The following is a 19,832-nucleotide window of genomic DNA, read 5'->3' as shown; positions in this document are numbered from 1 at the left end:
ATTCTCATATCACCTTGTGCTTTGCTGTAACACTTGCCACAAGGTACCATAACTATTGAACTATTGGTGTGTATTTTTTTTTTTCTCCTGCTATCTTGTGGACCTCTCTTTGACTAGGGACTTTATCTTAATCATTACTATAGCCTCCATTCCATGCTCAGAATAGGGGATTCTTATTGGTTGCTTTACTGATTCAATTGGTTGCTTTACTGCTTCTTGGTTGCTTTACTGATTCAATAAACTAAAGTTAGAATTCCAGGTACCATGCTGGTCAGAGAGGGTAATGTCTTTGTTCTGGGAGGTTTTTGATGTTCCCCAGGTCAGTCTCTTTGGAGGAAATCCTGTATTGTTTATATTTAAATGGTCCAGGCCAGGCTGAGAGATGTGTGGGGAGTAGAGTGTAGCGTGGCATACCTCTAAGACTTCCTGGATGCCTCTGGATGTTCCAGTGCAAATCATGGCTTGTAGCTCCAGTGTCAAATTATGCCTGGTTTCTAGAAACCTCTACCCCAGTTAATGAAGCTTGACATTAGCTGTCTTTTTTCTTTTTATTGAAGGGCGATTGATCATCAGAGTTGCTTATTTGCTTTTCTGGATGAAAGTTGTAGGCCACTGTTACCAGCGTCTGACTCCTTCCCAGAAAGGATCAAATATATCAAACCAAAATGTATCTCCTCTTCCCCAAGGCACATATTTTCTAAAAGTGTTTGTTTTCTGCCAGCTTGCTGTTTCATTTGCTTGCTTGCTGATGTTATGGGAACATAGTTCTGAGTATCTTTTAAATCCTAAATGCACTGGGCGCAGGTCTCAGGTCATCCTGAGGTAATACTTTCTCTCCAACCAGTAAACAGGGCAAGGGAATTTGAATCTGTCTCTCTATCTTCAGGGCAAGTCTACTAATATCCTTTTGCAACTGAAATATGTTCTTCAAGGGCTGGAAAGAGTTCATTTGGTTCATTTTCTCAAACCTCCATGAGGGCTTTTGTCTACCTACCTATTCCAGATAGTATTAGTAGATATCTATGCAACTATTAAAGACTCTTCAAGGACAAAAAAATCCCTCAAAATTTGCTCTCACCCTGATCTGTAAATAGTTCTTATCAGCTTTTTTATCTTAACATCTTTGACTAAGTTCAGTATTTGGAAGATGGCCTGGTGGTTTACATACCTCAAGACCTCTCAACAATCCAGTCACTGAGATGCTACTACTCGGAGTGGGATTGTTCTTCTTTTAAGATCAGATATGACAGATATTCCTGTAGTAGTCTAGCATGTTCGTTGAAGATAACTTTGCAAGTTTGCTTCACATAGTATTTGTCATTTGGTGTAGTCTAAAAGCAAATTCTCAGGCATAAATAAATGCAGTGAGAAAGTTTTCTCACCTTATGTGGGAGTGGTGAGCATATTGGAGGGTCATGGTAGTTATCCAAAAGCTTAGTCCTAGGTTTTTGGGCCATGGAAGAGAGATTGCTCTCCCACTCTGTACTCTTGACATATAAGTGGGAAGTATCAGAGACATTTCAGAGGGACAAATAGTAAAAACTAAATAAAAGTCACCCTATGCAGAGCGAGACTCTGTCTCAAAAAAAAAAAAAAAGTCACCCTCTGATGTTGAAATATAGAATTCCAAAGGTAAAATCACTTTACAATAAATTTATGGAATTTGACCCTATGTATGTTTTCTGTCTTGTGTTGACAATATTACTCAGAAAAGATAGCTTCATTGCAAGAATGGTTAAGTATAGCCGGGACAATGTCCTAATTATATGGCCAGTTTTGCAGGAAGGAACAATGACTTCCCAAACCTGGGGTGCTGAATCACTATCAGGGATAAAAGCATGGACATTGACTATGATTCAAGGTGCAGGAGCTTATTTATTGTGCTATAAGCTTGTTAGACCTGCCTGATTCCATTGCAGTTCTTAAGGTTGTCAGTGAGGCTCTGCCAACCCCACTATACGGGAGGCCTTTATGGAAGCATCTTCCTTTTCCACCAATAAACAAGGCAATAGAGGGTGAATGTTGCCCTGAGAATTTGAAACAAGTTTATTAAGATGCATCTGAGCTTGAGGCTCTCATCTAAGGAATGCAGCAGTTGGGAGGTGAAGGTGGCGGGGAGCATCATTGGATGGTTAGTGCATATACAGTTGTCAAGGCAAGGAGAGAGGGTGTTGTTTAGTATTGAAATCATGTATTCCAGATATGGGCATTTGGTAGTCAATCTGCTCTGAAGTGACATGCTGCTGAATCTTTAAAGGCTTCAGCCAGGGAGAGCAAAATCTGATTGGGCAAATTGCTAAAATATTTAAAGTGCAGCCTGTTAAAGCTTTTACTGCGAAGAGCATCACGTCAGAAGTTGTAGTCAGAAGGAGCGAGTAATTGGCTTTCCATCCTCATGCCAGTCAGTCAGCATGAGGCTCTATTCCTATTCCTTCCTCTTCATTGCCGAGGCTAATAGCAACCCTTTGGTGTGTGTGTGTGTGTGTGTGTGTGTGTGTGTGCGCGCGCGCGTGCATGCGCATTGGGGAGATCGAATAGCTGGTATAATGAGAGGAAGAGGAGTGAGGTAGCCTTAAAAAGGGAGGCTGAATCCATAAAATGTTAGGAAGACCATTTAGGAAAAGAGTTGCTGAGGAAAGGCAGAAATCCTCCCTGACAAAGGTCAGCTGCACTTCCAGATGCAGGGTGGTGGTTTGGGGCAGTTGTCTCTCAAAGGATGGATTCTGTAAGCAGAATAATGGCCTTCAGTGACAACCACTTCCTCTGCATCTTTCATATCCTCTGAGATGTAATTCAGGGGGCACTTTCCATTTATAATTTATCACATTTTCCACTTAGGTTTTCCTGTCCTTTTCTCCCCAGGCATGACCCCTTGTTAATTCCTGGCAATGATCAGATTGACAACATGGACTCCAATGTGAAGAAGTATGACTCTACTGGGATGTTTCACTGGTGTGCGCCCAAGGAGATAGAGAAAGTCATCCTGGTGAGTGAGGGACTGTGCATCTGATGTTGCCCGCTTCTGCCCCAAACCACATTTGCTAGGGATGGGGTTTCCCTAGTGGGACAGTGGGATAATACTGTCCCTGGTCCTAATTATTTTTGATGATTGAAATTCTGAGCATAGATTGAAGCAGCTAGACCTCTGATCAGAACATGAGAAATATTCAGAATTTTCAATCTCTGAATATATTGGCTCCTCATAAGAGTAGGTGAGCACTTGCTGTGGGAAAGGCATGGTGGGAGGTGGTATGAACACAATTCCTGTGGCCATGGCACTGGTGTCAGAGCCTGCCTGTACCAATTATTAGCTGCATGGTTTGGGTAATTTATTTGACTTTTTGCACTTCAGTTTTCTTATCTGTAAAAAGATGAGATGTGAATGACCCTAACTCATAGGGCTGTAGTGAAGATTAAAATCCAACATATGACTCAATAAAGTTACCTCTTATTCTTACTATTATTAAATGCTGTGAGGAAAGCTGAATGCTGCCTGTATTGTTATTGGTTTATAGCAATGTTTTGTATTCTTACAGATAATAGCCTTGCGCATCTGTGAGCTTTCTTAGTGCATGTTGTAGACAGGCAAATGCATGATGATGCATGACATAATGATGACAATAATGAACTACAGTCCCCTTGGGGAGGCTGGAGCTCAGAGCCCTATTTCGTGGAAGGCTTGTGAACATCTTCATAGCAGCAGTGGGCTCACCCAATCTCTCCCAGCAATGTCAGCATAGATAACAATCCATTCTACTCTCTGCCCTTGTTCTATTAGCAGCTTTGGGTCTTAGTGCCTATATTGGCTTTCCTGCAGTTTATTGTCTTGCTAATCCATGAAAAATGGATTAATAATCAGGAAAGTCAGATGGAAGGGTTCTTTCTCCCTTGGGCCTCTAATCCCCAGATTGGTATGGGTCTGTTCCTTTCTGTCAGCCAGGAAAATCCTATCATTTCTGATGTCAGGACCACCCTTCCTAAACAAGGACTATTCTGGGTCCTCGGAATGGCTTTGTATGCTAACACACCGGACTTTCCCCTATGCTTTATCTATGTGTATGTGTGTTCTCAATTATAAATGAGCATTAACAGCCAATACGATATCAAGCTGGAGGCTGTCTCATAGGTGGGAAAGTTGCAGGCAAGAGCACGGAAAGTCAGAATTCTTAGCAAACAGCCATTGTCCAACTGACCAGGAGTGCAAATGGTTCTACTCGCAAAGCTGCTTCACGTATGTACATTCTTTTTGTTTTGTTTTGTTTTTTTGAGGCAGAGTCTCGCTCTGTCACCAGGCTGGAGTGCAGAGCCCTATCAGCTCATTGCAACCTCTGCCTCCCAGGTTCAAGGGATTCTCCTGCCTCAACCTCCCGAGTAGCTGGGACTATAGGTTCACGCCGCCACTCCCAGTTTTTTTTGTATTTTTAGTAGAGACAGGGTTTCACCATGTTGGCCAGGATGGTCTCAATCTCTTGAGCTCGTGATCCACCAACTGTGGCCTCCCAAAGTGCTGGGATTACAGGCGTGAGTCACTGCACCCAGCCATGTATGTACATTCTGATGTATTCATGGCACTTTTGCTCTGGTGGCCTAAATTTAGCCTGATGTTACCACTTGTGGCAGGTCATAGGCTGGATGCCCTATCTGGGACCTAGGGTTTTAATGACTTGCCTGGATATTGGTGTAGTATGCATGCCAACTGATATTCAATCAACATCTCCTGCCAGCATGAAAAAGTTTAAGGAGGTGAGTTACTACTTCTATCCTATGAAAAATAACATCATTTAACAAAACATCTCCAGGAGGCCTACTATGTGCCACATACCATTCTAGTTACTGGAGATGCAATCCCTGACAACGACTGCTCTCACAGAGCTTGTATTCTAGCAGGGCGGGGCTGGGGGATGAGGAGTTATCTCTAGGTAGACAAATGAGTACTTAATAACATTTCAGATATTTATAGGATGCTTTGAAAAAAGTAAAGCAGCATCGTAGGCTAGAAAGAGACTGGGAGGTGCTGTCTGGAAAGTATGATCCAAGAAGCCCTCTCTAAAGTAACACTGGGCTGGACATAAGAATGACAGGTAGGGCCAGCTACATGAGGATGCTTTGAGGTTGTGTACCCACTGGGCACGGGAAACTAACTACTTTGGGGATTCGAAGAGATAAGAGATAGTCCCAATTGTAATTTCCTGGATTAATTAGAGAGAAGATATAAAATGTAACCCATGAAACAGTGTATTTAAAGCTAAGTGGTAAGAGGTGCAAAATGCTATTGAAATGTAGAGCAGAAGGACTAGGGTGTGTTTAAGGGGCCAGGCAAGTCCCATCATATACACACAGGTTGTGCTTGGGTTGGGCCTGGAAGGATGCATGGGAATTCCAGATACATAGAGAAATGATCAGTTTCTCTCTCTAGTGTGCTTTAAACCCAGCAGAATCAGACATACCAGGGCTGAGGCTCTAGAATTAGGATATTCATAAGGTTCTCTGGGTGATGTAGCTGTGGCCAGTCTGAGGATGGGTGTTTTGATCCCAGATCGAAGTTCCTGGGGTCAGCATCTGTGCCTCGGCCATTCGGCTAACTGTGCCTTCCCCACCTCCCTATTCTAGAATTCACTTCCACCCTGGGCCCAGTTTATATTCCTCTGGCTTGTTGAAGGGAGCTAGCCTCCCAGGTGACCTGGCCAATTAAAAATAATTAGGAGCCCCATCACATAACAGTGTGTTATAGACTGGTTGGCTGTCTGCTGGTGGCACCCAGGCACTTGCACTTCCGTGCGGCCCAGATAACTAACTCCAGGTCTTCTGCAGGAAGTGGGGATATGTGATGTGAGCTCCCCAGTGGGTCTTCCTTGGTCACAGTTTCTAAGGCATTTCTTATAGCTTGTGTCTCCGGTTTCCCTGGACTATTGCAGAGGGAAACCAATAATGGTGACAGCCCCTGCTTTATTCTAACGATCAGGGGGTGAAAGCTAGTTTCCTCCTCTCCTTGGGGGTTACTGTAATAACCCTGACATTGTCATGAATTGCAATATTGGCATTTATACAATCAATGCAGCGGTCAATTCCAGAGATTAAATCAAGCACCGTTTGATATGTACAGTGGACATTAATATGCCTCGCCCAAAGCATTGTAAGCCACATGGGGCCATCCAGGCATGCAGTGGGTGGACAGGGATGGGAGGCATTGGACCAGAAGGAGAGTCAGAGAAAGGTCCACAGCTGGCCTCCTGGCTTCACTAGCTCAGTGAATCAAAGGACCGGCAGTGACTAAACATTTGTATTTCCTGGGAAGTTGGGGTTCTCCTCTAATAGAGTGACTGTGTTCTTTCATTTATCTCCTTTGTAGATAGAGGTTTGGAGTTGGAAGAAGACACTGGCCTGTTGCTCTTACTAATCTCTCTCTAGCCCCTTGTAATGACTATTTGGGGAGATCTTTTCTCTGAATGATTTAAGCAAAACAGGCCCCTCCAGAAATGTCCCTGGAAACTCCAAGGCAGCATTGGACAGGGGTCAGCAAACTTTTTCTGTAATAAGTCATATAATGAATAATTTAGGTTTTTCAGGGTATAAGATCTCTGTTGCTACTGATCAGCTCTGCTGTTGTAGCATGAAAGCAGCCATAGGCAATACCTAAATGTATGAGCATGGCTGCATTCCAATACAACTTTATGGGAATTTGAACTTTATGTAATTTTCACAGATTATGAAAAAGTCTTCTTTTGATTTTTTTTCAACCATTTTGAATCACAAAAACCACTTTTAGCTCACTGAACATACAAAAGAATGTAGTGGGCCAGATTTGGCCTGTGGGTCATAGTTTTCCACTCCTGGCTTTAGGTAGCATGTTCTACCTGCTGATGCGTGGACATCTCACTGATAAGTCTAGAATTCCAAACTCAAATTTCTCCAACTGAGCCCAGTGCAGGCATCTGACCATTTTGTCATCATCTCAGCAAGCAAGCCAGAAAAGGCAGCTCATTTAATCAACAGTTTCATGGAAACTAAGACTTCTCTTTCCAAACAGCATAAATATTCCTTTTCCTTTTTATTTTACCTCCTGAAAGTTATTATGAAGATCTGCTCACACGTATTTATGGCATATCTTTCTTAAATCTTTTGTCAAAGAAGGTAGCAATGTGTATGGCTATACATTTGGATAGATTTATTACAAAAATATAATACATATACACATGCTCAAATTATAGCTCTATAAGGCACATATATAACATTGATGAAATAAAAATAATAGCACATAGTAAGCTCTCAGCAAATATTTGTTTGATTCTTTGCACAAATGATTTTTTTCACTCCTTACGACAGCCCTATGCAGTCTTCTCTCTGACTCTTACCCACTTCTCCCTGTTGTAGACTCGAAGTGAAGCTGCCATGACCGTCCTGAGTGGCCATGTCGTGGTCTGCATCTTTGGCGATGTCAGCTCAGCCCTGATCGGCCTCCGGAACCTGGTGATGCCGCTCCGTGCCAGCAACTTTCATTACCACGAGCTTAAGCACATTGTGTTTGTGGGCTCTATTGAGTACCTCAAGCGGGAATGGGAGACACTTCATAACTTCCCCAAAGTGTCCATATTGCCCGTAAGTCCAAGGTCACATTATTGATGCCTTTTCTTCTTTTCATTCACATAAGAAAATCCCGGATGGATATAATAGTTGTAGCTTTGATCATGCCCGTGCTTCTTCATCTGGGTATGGGCCTGAGGACTCAGCACTTCCCCTATGCTCTGTCAAGGAAAATCCAAACCCTGGGAGACCTTATTAAAAGGAATTTGCAGCCAAGTTCAGTCCCTCATCAGGGATGAAGTTTAGCTTGTATCAAGTATATTAACCATATCAGTGTCTAAACACTCTCTCGCTCCTGCCTATACAAAACCTAGAGCATTGTTATATTATGATGTTTATAGTAAGGATTTGCTTATAGAACTATTTATAGCATTATACTTATGGCATTTTTAATGCTTGAAGAAACCTTGATCTGTGCCACCTTCTGTTTTTAACTAAATAAATGCAAATAACAGAGTTCTTTATTTCTGCTGTACAGAAGGCCAACTCCTTCTGCATCTCAGCCCCTAACCCCTGTTCATTTAGAAGTCCAGCAATGTGTTCATGGTTGTGTTTGTGTGTGTGTGTGTCCATGTGTGCATGTGTGCATGATATTCTTGACTGCAAAACATTAGGACTTCAGTCTGAAAAAATAGTCTGGGACTCCACAATTTAGTGTGAGGATATGGGATTTAGGAGTCATGTAATTAACTACTTCTTAATCATAATGAATGCATAGTCCACAAACTCTCAAAACATTGTAGAGAATTATGCATTTCAACATTTGATGTAATTCTCCACATCACAAATTCATGCAAATCTCACTTATCCTCCAAACATTTGTCTTGTAAGTTCACATCCCTAAAACTGAGAAACAGGGGCCGGGTGCAGTGGCTAATCCCTGTAATCCCTGCATTTTGGGATGCTGAGGCAGGAGGACCACTTAAGCTCAGGAGTTCATGAGCAGCCTGGGCAACATGGTGAGACCTCTTCTCTACAAAAAGTTAAAAAAAATTAGCCTGATGTGGTGGTGTGTGCTTGTAGTTCCAGCTACTTGAGAGGCTGAGTTGGGAGGATCACTTGAGCCTGAGAGGTGGAGGCTGTAGTGGGCTATGAAAGCACCACTGCACTCCAGCCTGGGCAACAGAACAAGACCCTGCCTCAAACAAAAACAAAAACAAAAACTGAGGAACATGGAGTTCTCTACATGTCAAAGTCTGGGTTTTTTTCCCACTTACAAAGCTAAAATCTATTATTTCTGTTATCAGCTTCCAAAACCTCAGAAATGTGGGGGAAAAGAGCCAAGTAATATAATTCATTAAAGAACACGTAAGAATCTATCCACAAGTAGTACTTGTTACTCGTTAGATGCCACCATGTGTCTTTACATAATGCCTGGCACAATAGGGACTCAATAAATATTTAAAGGAGTGAGAAAAAGATCAGACAGTTATCTTTTGGATGCTGGGCCAAAAACCCACTGCCTTAGTGAGCACAGGAAATTGAAAATAGTTACCTATAAACAAACAGTCATACACAGAGGAGAGCATAAGCATATACATACTTTGCTAATTCCAGAAATATGATCGAGTTGATTATATGATTCCATGGCTTTCTTTTTTTTTTTTTTTTTTTTTTTGAGACGGAGTCTCGCTCTGTCACCCAGGCTGGAGTGCAGTGGCGCGACCTCGGCTCACTGCAAGCTCCGCCTCCCGGGTTCACACCATTCTCCTGCCTCAGCCTCTCCGAGTAGCTGGGACTACAGGTGCCCGCCACCACGCCCGGCTAACTTTTTGTATTTTTAGTAGAGACGGGGTTTCACCGTGGTCTCGATCTCCTGACCTCGTGATCCGCCCGCCTCGGCCTCCCAAAGTGCTGGGATTATAAGTGTGAGCCACCGCGCCCGGCCTTCCATGGCTATCTTTCTATCATGTGCTCCTCCACATAGTCCCCTGACCTCTAAAAGTGTCTTTGTAAAGGGTTTATTATTTTACCAGGATACATGAGTCTGTGTGTGTATGTGTGTGTAGAGAGATGGGTATATGTGTGATATTTGGTATTTGTGTGTGTGTTTTGTGTGTTTGTGAGTGTTTCCTCCTGTATGACCTTTTTTTTGTTTGTTTTTGTTTGTTTGTTTGGTTTTTTGTTTTGAGACCGGGTTTCACTCTTGTTGCCCAGGCTGGAGTGCAATGGCATGATCTCGGCTCACTGCAACCTTCACCTCCTGGGTTCAAGTGATTCTCCTGCCTCAGCCTCCTGAGTAGCTGGGTTTACAGGCGTGCACCACCATGCCTGGCTATTTTTTTTTGTATTTTCAGTAGAGACAGGGTTTCACCATGTTGGCCAGGATGGTCGCAAACTCCTGACCTCAGGTGATCCACCCACCTCGGCCTCCCAAAGTGCTGGGATTACAGGCATCAGCCACCGCACCCGGCTCTGTGTGCCCTTGTACACATTCACTCATCTGTCTTCATATATATGAATGAACTGTCATCTTTGCAGGTCCTTTCAAACCCTCTGAAATTTAACATACTCAAGCACAATAGATTTTCACAAAATCGGCCTTCACCTATGTCTTCACAGAGTTTATTGGTTAAACAGTACCCTGCCCATAGGGCCAGCCCAGAGAAACATAAGCGATTTCTATGTATGTCATTTGTATTTCTTGTAGTTTGAAATCACTTGTGTACAACTGCACAGGGATCATCTTATATCACAATTACGGCTGGCTTCCCTACAAGGTGAAAATTAAAAGAATATGGATGCAAGCAATTGAAGCTTATGCACTGGCAAAATGATTCAGGAAGTTGGTTGGACTTGTTTTGTACCAAGAAATCACAGGAGAAGAGGGCGTTCTCCTTCTCTCAAAAAGACGCTGCTCCAGAGCTTGGAACTAGTTGTGTCTCAGCAGCAACCACAGTGCTAAATGCCCCTTCCTCCATAGTTGCACAATATTTTAGGTTCTGAGAATAGAATCATGACTACCAGTGACTCATAAAAGAGGGTAGATAGGCTCCATCTCTGCAGCCAAGTCTCTTCTTCTCAAAGCCAGTTTCTCCAGAAAGGCAGATTAGAGGAGGACATTCACAGATACATGACAGTTGGCAAACCCTTGGTCTACACAATCAGTGAGTTGAAGGTAACTCAGGTCACCACACAGGCAAAGAGGAAGCTAGATTCAGGCTAGAGGACCAATGAAGCTGGTGGCCAGACAGGAGCCCCAAAATGATGCTGCATGGCCACTGGGGAGCTATGGCATGGGGTGGCTTGATGATTTTGCTGTGGCTCCACCCGAAAACACACAGCATGTGGAGGCCATGGCCCTGTCCTAACCTAACCCTTCTATTTTCCCTGTGCTTGCATTCCCGGACTCTGTTGTTACCTCCTGGATCTGGGATTTTTCCACTGTCTTTTGTTGTTATTTTTTATGTTAAAAAATCTGTTTACTGGCTTATTTATTTTTTAAATGTACCTGTAATATACAAATATGTTCTTGTTATAAAATATTCAAACAATATAGAAGTATATAAAGTGAAAAGCAAACTTTCCCCTCACCCCCACCAATCCTATTTCCCTTCCCAGAGGGAATTACCATTATTAGTGTAATGGCTATTTTTCCTGTGCTTTCCTTCCAAATTTACATACATTTATATATACGTAATTTTATTTTGTGGTTTTTTTTTTTTTTTTTTACAGAAATGAAACTATACTTTTTTTAACTGCTCTAGAACTTTTTTTTTTCACTTCCCCCTCTATCTTAGAGAGGCTTCTAAACCGATGCCTGCATGGAGAGCCAGCTCTACCTCTTTACCTCCTGCATACATTTTCACTGTGTGCATGTCCAAAAGTATATTTCACCATTCCTATGTTGTTGGACAATTAGGCCATTTCCCTGTGTATTTTTTTCTTGCTGAAAATATGCAATAAAATATATGACCTGAAGCCTAACTCCTTTCCATATTCCTTTTGCATTGCACACATTAATTCCACTCCATCCATAGCCTCCAAATTGAGCCGCACATCCAGGCCCACCTCATCACTCTGTGCTCACTGGCCATTTCCCCTTGGCTGCATTGGAACTGCTGTCTTTTGCCTGAGACGGAAGTGACCCGCTATTAAATAAACAGGCACTTGAAACCCACCCCCTCGTTACATTCTGAAAGCCAGAGGTTGCCACAGGACAGTTACTTAAATCAAGACAATTTCCAGGCAGGAAGAAGATGTAGAACCCTGGCATTATTCCTCTCCCGTGTTTGTTAGTAATAGCTTGATTGAGTATTGAGAGCAAGCTTAAAATGCTGCCATCAGCACCGACTACCCTTTAGATTAGCACACAGCTCCTATTCCCTTGAATGTAGTTAGGCCAGCTTAATGTCAAGGCATAAAAAAGATACTTGTTAAATAATTTCCCAAAGCTCCGACTCAATCTTTAATTTGTTTTTATTTTTTTCCTCTTTCCCTCTCCTCTCACTTTTGCTCCTCTCTCTCTCTCTCCATCTCTCCCCCTCTGTTTTTTTTTTCTTTCCTCTATGCCAAAGGGTACGCCATTAAGTCGGGCTGATTTAAGGGCTGTCAACATCAACCTCTGTGACATGTGCGTTATCCTGTCAGCCAATCAGAATAATATTGATGATACTTCGCTGCAGGACAAGGAATGCATCTTGGCGTCACTCAACATCAAATCTATGCAGTTTGATGACAGCATCGGGGTCTTGCAGGCTAATTCCCAAGGTAAGGACAGCCTGTAATACTTCTTTGCTGTGCCTACGGGGGACAGGGGCTGGCAAGAGGGATATCCTTCACTCAGTAATTCAAAGAGGCTCACATCAGCCTGCCTGGCAGTGAAACCTGCAGTCGCCATGATGGCTTTCAAAGGGGCATCTGCTGCCTCTTCTTTGCATTCCGGAATGCAGGCTTGAGACCTGGTCACCCACACACAGACTAGGTTGCCTTTCCAGGGGATAAACAAGCCTTTAAATAGCCACTCCCTCAGCTTTCCCAAGGAGTGGCTTCATGACCAGTGTCATCAGCTAAATGTCAGAGCACTGAAAAGAAGCTGGCTGCATAATTCTGACCATTTCCTTCCAGTATATGTTTTTGCCATTGAGCTGGGATGGGAGTGAAGCTTTGCTGTTGTTAGAGCTGCTTCTAGGACTCTGCTGACTGAGGGATGGTAATCTCTGGAGAGTGGCAACTCTATGGACACTAAAAGTCATTTAGCAAATGGTGACACTTAGACCACACATTTTCCTATAGGAGGCAAAGCAGCCTTAAGTGACACACATCTGCCTTCCTACTCTGCCCCTAGTCTTTCCTGTCATTTGCTTTGGGACCCTGGGCAGGTGGTTACAAGTAAAGATGTCTAGGGGTCTCAGAAAGGCAACACAGCAAAACCTTCATAACAAATGACCTCTGTAATCAAGATCTGGCAGGATAGGATGCAAAGCATTTTCCTTTGAGTGACACCTCCCTGTAGGCTTGCCATGAATTGGAGGATCGTTGTTACAGATGAGCTACCAGAGGGTGGCATTGGCTGCCTGATGGGGACCAGAATCCCATCAGTCCAGGATGGAAAGCCGTAGGAGCACAGCCCATGAGAGCTATGGCTACTGGGATATGAAGCATCACCTTATTGATAGCTGGGCAAGTGTCTGACCTCCTCCCCATTATGCCAGGCTTTCTAGAAGCTCAGCTGAATCATGCATCCTGGATCTGTGAGCTACATTATTTTTTGTCAACTTGACATCACCACCACTGCCTTCTAACATTTGCTTAGCATTGCAGAAAACCCAGGAACAATAGTTCCTAGAATCCTCTTCCCTGCGTGGCTCTGGGCTAGAGTCAGCTGGTGGGAAATGGGCACTGGGGTGAGATTTGGAAAGTGGAGGAGAAAGATAGGCTTTGATTCTTTGGAGGCAACTGCAGCCAGACCCTGGCAGACCTAGGTTCAAATCATCTATCAGATGAGCTTTCTGGGAGCCAGTGTCTTCACTGCTGTGGACGGAGAGAGGGGCTGGGGCTTCTCTGAGGATCTTGAGATTCACAGCAGCTTCTGGTCAAGCTTAAGAGAACCTTCCCCTTTGGTGTTGCATGTGAAATGGCTTCTGTCCTTCTGACATCACCCCGATACAGCCTGAAGCCTAATTTTGACCTCTCCATGCCACCATCCTCCCTGCCATACCCAAATCTAAATCTTGGTATCCACCTGCTCAGCTGTGCTTGCAGGACAGCACAACATGTGAAGGCCTAGGAGAGGCTCTGAGCTTACTCCTAGCTGCATCCTGAAGAGGTAGAGCCCGCCTCCTGTGCGGCCTGCCCGGGTAGCACAGGTGAGAAAGGATGTGAGAAGACAGTAAGCTGACCTTCTAGGAGGTGAAAGAGGCAAGCTGGCATTTGGTTCCTGCCTTTAAGCCCTTGACCTTCAATATGTGTCCTCTCTGCCCTGCCCCAGTATGGATGTCTGTTGGGGGAGCCTGTTAGAGTTACAGAATCTCATGGCCCATCCCAGACCTGCTGGGTTAGAATCTGCATTCCAACAAGATCCCCAGGTAACTCAAATGCGCCCCTTTAAAGCATGAACAGGATGTGACCAACCCTTGGTAGATGCTCCTCCTCTCCTGGGGAGGAGTGAACCATCAAGGGGAAAGGAAAAAAGTGAAAGCAATGATTCTCCCTTTAAGTACAGACAGAAGGCAGCAGGAGGAGGCAGGAAAACACTCCCTTTCCCAAAAAGGCCTGTTTCCTCCAAACTCAATCATGATTTTCCAGGGCCACAGATTAGAATCTCAGTGTATAATTTAGTTACATACACATCTGATATAGGTGTTCCTTCCAGTTCTCTTAAACCTTATCCCAGCCTCTTAGATCCTATATAAAGGCCAAATTGGTAACAATTCTTCCACTCCCCGGTGCCCAAAGGTCTTCTTTATTCTTTTATAGCACAGGATAAGCAAGAAAAATAGGTTTTGACAGGAGATATGGAGGAAAGAGAAAGGGAGCTTAATTTTCCTCCAAAGAAAAAAAGGGCACTCTTTCTTTTGTATACACACATGCACACAGTTATGGTATGAGTGTTTTTGTCCCCTCCACCTACTCCCTGCCAAATACATACATTAAAATCCTAACCCTCAAGGCGATGGTATTAGGTGGTGGGGCCTTTGGGAGGTGTTTAGGTCATGAGGGTGGAGCCCTTATGAATGAGACTGGTGTCCTTATAAAAGAAGCCTGAGGCCGGGCACGGTGGCTCACGCCTTGGGAGGCTGAGGTGGGTGCATCACCTGAGGTCAGGAGTTTGAGACCACTTGGCCAACATGGTGAAACCCCATCTCTACTAAAAATACAAAAAAATTAGTCAGGCATGGTGGCGGGTGCCTGTAATCCCAGCTACTCCGGAGGCTGAGGCAAGAGAATCACTTGAACCCGGGAGGTGGAGGTTACAGTGAGCCGAGATGGCACCACTGTATTCCAGCCTGGGCAACAGAGCAAGACTCTGTCTAAAACAAAATAAAATAAAACAAACAAACAAATAAATAAAGTAAAAGAAGCCTGAGAAAGATCCCTTGTCCCTTCTGTCATGTGAGGACACTGCGAGAAAGTCCTCACCAGAGACTGAACATGCCAGCGCCTTGACCTTGAACTTTCCGTTCTCCAGAACTGTGGGAAATAAATGTCTGTTGTCTATCAGCCACCCAGGTTATGGTGTTTGTTACAGCGGCCCAAATGGACTAAGATAGCACACATGACAGAAGAAGGCAGAGGATGTGTTTCTATGCTCAGCAGTGATTCTTGTAGACCCCTGGTCAGCAGTGGAGAGGAGCATCTGTCTCTCACTAGCCAGCAGTCTGTTCTGCTCCCTAAGTGAGAGTGTCAAAGCTCTAGGCCCACCAAGACTTTATGTCCCATTGTTTTCTTGTCTGTCTGCTCCTCTCTTGTTTTTGAATACTGTTCTCTGGTGACACTCTAACCTTGTAAAGGCAGTGGTCCAGTGGGAGCCATCAACACAGAGAAATCGCTTCTTCTCCAGTGCTCACCTTTGGCTGCAGACCCAGCACCCCACTCCTTGGGCTCCTCCCAGCCTGTGAGCTGACTCTGTGAGCTGAGTTTCTCTGCCGTTCTATATCTGAGACCCTTTTGACTAACTGGAGTGCCCACTGGCCTCAGATACTTTTGTCATCCTTCATCTGGGAGTTTGGCATGATCAAGCTCCAAGGGAATAGGGATTATGGGGAACAAAAAGGATTTCATGTTACTCTCCTTTTTTTTTTCTTTTCTTTTCTTTCCCTCCCTCCCTTCCTCCCTTCCTTTCTCTCTCTTTCTTTCTTTCTTTCTTTCTTTCTTTCTTTTTCTTTCTTTCTTTCTTTCTTTCCTTTCTTTTTCTTTCTTTCTTCCTTCCTTTCCTTCCTTCTTTCTTTTTTTTTTTTTGAGGTAGAGTCTCTCTCTGTTGCCCAGGCTGGAATGCAGTGGTGTGATACCAGCTCACTTCAACCTCCACCTCCTGGGTTCAAGTGATTCTCCTGCCTCAGCCTCCCAAGTAGCTGGGATTACAGGTGCGTGCTGCCACACCTGGCTAATTTTTGTATTTTTAGTAGAGACAGAGTTTCACTATGTTGGCCAGGCTGGTCTCAAACTCCTGACCTCAGGTGATCCACTCGCCTTGGCCTCCCAAAGTGCTGGGGATTTCATGTTACTCTTATCATTTTGGAAAACAAATCTAACTTCCTCTGAGTGATAACTACACAGATTTCTGGCCACTGACACCTTGCTTTCACTCTTATGTATTCTACGGTTCTTTATGGAACCTCATGCTCTGCATTGTCTGAAGAACTGTCTCCATGTCTCTAGAACCTCGCTGGGTAGAAATGTGGACTCAGGACAAATGTCATGCTCTTGGGCCAGAATATACATGCAATATATGGAAAGCTTTCCTAACATGATATAATTTAGCATGAAAAATGTGCCTTCACATTGAGAAAGTAGATCTTTCATTGGACAGCTGCCACTGCATGTTATTAGGGCTCCTAGACTAACAAAGCCTCTCTTTTCTCTTCTGTTCTCTTTTCACATTCCCTTTTGATGTCACTTTTCTAGCCCACATGGTGTCAGAACTGACCCAGCCTAGGGATTCTGGACCAGACACTTTCTGAAAAGACCCAAGATGTGATGGCTTGTTGTCAAAAACAATTACAGAAAAAGGTGGCATATCCCAAGCCAGATGGTATATCCGATGTGACAGTCGGGTCTATGAGATGCAGTTTTAATATACAGCAGACAAAACTGCAGTGACAATTATATAAAGCAGATGAAGCTGCTTCTTGCTGGTCAGCAAACATCAGCTCAGAACCACTTTACAGCTCTTTACCAGCAACTAAGTGCCTTTATTTACAGAGTGCCTGTCACTTCCCTTTGGCTGGAGAGCTGGTGTATTATTTAGCACGCATTTATCTGGGGAAAACATTTCAATTTAAATCAGCTGGTACAACAGTGGCTCTTGCCAGACTGTTTTCCTGTGGTTGAAAAAGATGAGAACTGAGCCTGATCTTGGAAGAAAGGGTGAGCAGAGGGAGGCAGGGTCCGCTCTCTGAGCTGCTTCAGTTCATACCTGAAAAGAGGGAGCATGCCATGGCATTTCCCATTCTGCTTTCATATTGTTTGGAAATGATGATCTTGTAGTTGCTTCCTGCTTACCCTTCCATGAAGGGTAACTCCTAAGGAAAAGAAAAAGGAATAAATGGCTGTTCTCCATGCATCAGGCACTCTAAAGGCCCAGAACACAAAGGTGACAAAAGATGGCTTGGATTCAGCCACTCACTATGCTTGCAGGGCTCAGGTGAGTGGAGGAGGTATCCCCATAAACAATGACAGTCTAAGGAAACAAGGACGAGGCTAGAAATAGAGGAAGACAAAGCGATCCTTGGTTTATGTATTTTGAGGAATTGAGACGTCTTTCAAGAAGAGGTGGCATTGGCCAGGCACGGTGGCTCACGCCTGTAATCCCAGCACTCTGGGAGGCCAAGGCAGGTGGATCACAATGTCAGCAGATCGAGACCATCCTGGCTAACACGGTGAAACCCCGTCTCTACTAAAAATGCAAAAAATTAGCCAGGCCTGGTGGCACGCCTCTGTAGTCCCAGCTACTTGGGAGGCTAAGGCGGGAGAATAATTTGAATCCAGGAGGCGGAGCTTGCAGTGAGCCGAAATCATGCCACTGCACTCCAGCCTGGGCGACAGAGCAAGACTCCATCTCAAAAAAAAAAAAAAAAAAAAGAGACGGTGTCTGTGGATGACTTGAATACATGTGGCTATGGCTATGGAGCACTTGAAATTTAGGAATTAAATTTTTCCTTTTAATTTAATTTTAACAAATTTATAAAAATTTAAAGTGACCCGTAGCCAGTGGCTACCATATTGGATGGTGCAGTCCTAGAGTGTAGACTTGTCTTGCTAAGGGTTTGGATTTGGGGGAGTCATCAAAGATTTATAGGAAGAGGGTAATTAATTCCATGCTTGAAAAAGATAACAGGTGGAGGCAAAGCGAGCTGGCTTGAGACGGAGAGAATGGAAGTGAGGGCAGAGGTCCCTGGGGATGTGTTAGAGGGACAGGGACAAGTACAATTTGGCCCCAATACAGAGTACATGTAAGGCAGCAGGGAGAGATGAGGCTGAAATGTGGGTTGGGCATTGAGGAATTTCTTTTCTTTCTTGAGTTAGGAAACTGTAAATAATTTTGTATGTGTTTATGAGTTAGGAAGCTGTAAATAATTCACTAGGCACTGGGGAGCTACAGAAGGTTTCAAAGCAAAAGAGTGATGGGATTGGACCTGAGCTTTAGGGAGATGGATCTGGCAGCCCTGTGAAGCATTGTTTGGAGTGGAAAGGAAGAAGATGCAAGGACTCTGGTTAGGAACTGTGGCTATCCAGATGGAAGCCTGAAACCTTGGACTGGAAAAAGAATGGGAGGTTCTAGAAGGAGTCACTGTAGATACAAAACAGTCTGCATGGACGTGTGTTTCCTTCTGGGGGTCAGAGGATGGCAGAGTGGAGGGACAGGATGCAGGAGAAAGCAGTGTTGGGAGGATTGGGTTTTAGTCATGGTTTATTTCCACCGGGACTTAGTGGAAAATCCAGATGGGCATGAAAAGCTGAAGGGTGGAAATGAAGTCCTTAATCCAGGAAAAGTTTGCTTCTAGCAATCTGGCCCTTTGCTCTGAGGAGCAAAGGAGAGCCTCAGAGAGAGGGAGAGAGGCAAGAGAATTGCAGGACAGAAGTATATGGACCATCTTAGAAAGAGAGGGTAGAGGAAAACTTTGGTAGAAGCCGGAGAACCAAAAGCTGAGCCTGTCCCGAATGTCCCAGGGGAGGGAGGAGCCAAGATCTCAAACCCAAGACGTATGTCCACTGCCTTTTTTCCATATTCTGTGCCTCTTTATAGACACACACACACACACGTGCGCGCGCACACACACACACACACACACACAGCTTTCCTCCCGCCTTCCCTGACCTGAAGCTGTAGTTACACTAAATGAACATCCACATCTAAGCGGACACTCTCCTTTCTCCACATTTCAACAAAGGTTAAGAGCCTCAAGTAGGGAATGACATTTTTCTTTGGAAGTATGGCAGCAGTCCTTGGAGAGACAGCATTAATTGGGGGCATAGGGTACACCTTCCCTATCCTAAAGTCTGAGATGTCTTTTACTGTTCCAAAGACGAAAATGTGATTTCTCTTTTATCTTTGTGTGAGACAATGTGGATTAGGATCTCTAAATTACTGGATGACAAAAAGCAGAACTAAAAGGGCCTTCCTAAAGTGGAACTCTGAGATCAAATCCACAGGATAGAATGCATTGAGCACTTCTGCATGTTAATTTTCAAATGATCAGTAAAGACAGGCTAGATAAACCTTGGTGATAAAAGCATCATTTCTTTTGAGCAGTGATTGTTTCATCTTTGTTGGGATAGGAGGGAATGTGTCAAGAGCTAGGAAGATTTGAAGGAGAATTTTGACAAACAAACAAAAAAATGTTGTAAAGAGGACAGCCAGAATGGGGCAGTGCCTGGACAACATGTCACTTGCCAAGTGGTTAAGAGAACAAAGTCAGCAGGCTTAAAGGGCCATTTAATCTTCTGCTCCATTGGACAAAAACCAGGGCCAATGGTTAATAATTAAGGAGAACGGGATTTTAGCCCAATGTAAGGAAGATATTTCCAGAACAGCATGGACCGCCTGCAAATGCAGCGAGCCTCTTATCCCTCACTGTCTCTTTGCCAAA

General features: G+C 44.0%; 1 protein-coding gene and 1 long non-coding RNA gene across 26 annotated transcripts in view; one reads left to right on the top strand and one right to left on the bottom strand.

Moving 5' to 3' along the window:
* KCNMA1 (potassium calcium-activated channel subfamily M alpha 1) overlaps nt 1–19,832 on the top strand; it is a 770,960-nt gene that overhangs the window by 682,203 nt on the left and 68,925 nt on the right. For all 25 annotated transcript variants that reach the window (XM_030799216.1, XM_012502971.2, XM_012502968.2 and 22 more), the window contains 3 exons: nt 2,863–2,986; nt 7,372–7,596; nt 12,099–12,291. In XM_030799216.1, coding sequence (XP_030655076.1) covers nt 2,863–2,986; nt 7,372–7,596; nt 12,099–12,291 — 542 coding nt within the window. The remainder of the gene's footprint in view (nt 1–2,862; nt 2,987–7,371; nt 7,597–12,098; nt 12,292–19,832) is intronic.
* LOC105739015 overlaps nt 1–19,832 on the bottom strand; it is a 97,064-nt gene that overhangs the window by 26,777 nt on the left and 50,455 nt on the right. The gene's annotated exons all lie outside the window — the stretch shown is intronic.

Source organism: Nomascus leucogenys, chromosome 18 (genome assembly GCF_006542625.1).
Source record: "Nomascus leucogenys isolate Asia chromosome 18, Asia_NLE_v1, whole genome shotgun sequence".
In the NCBI taxonomy this organism is placed as follows: Eukaryota; Metazoa; Chordata; class Mammalia; order Primates; family Hylobatidae; genus Nomascus; species Nomascus leucogenys.
Note: the sequence above shows the minus strand (reverse complement) of the source record. Positions and strands in the feature narration are given on the sequence as shown.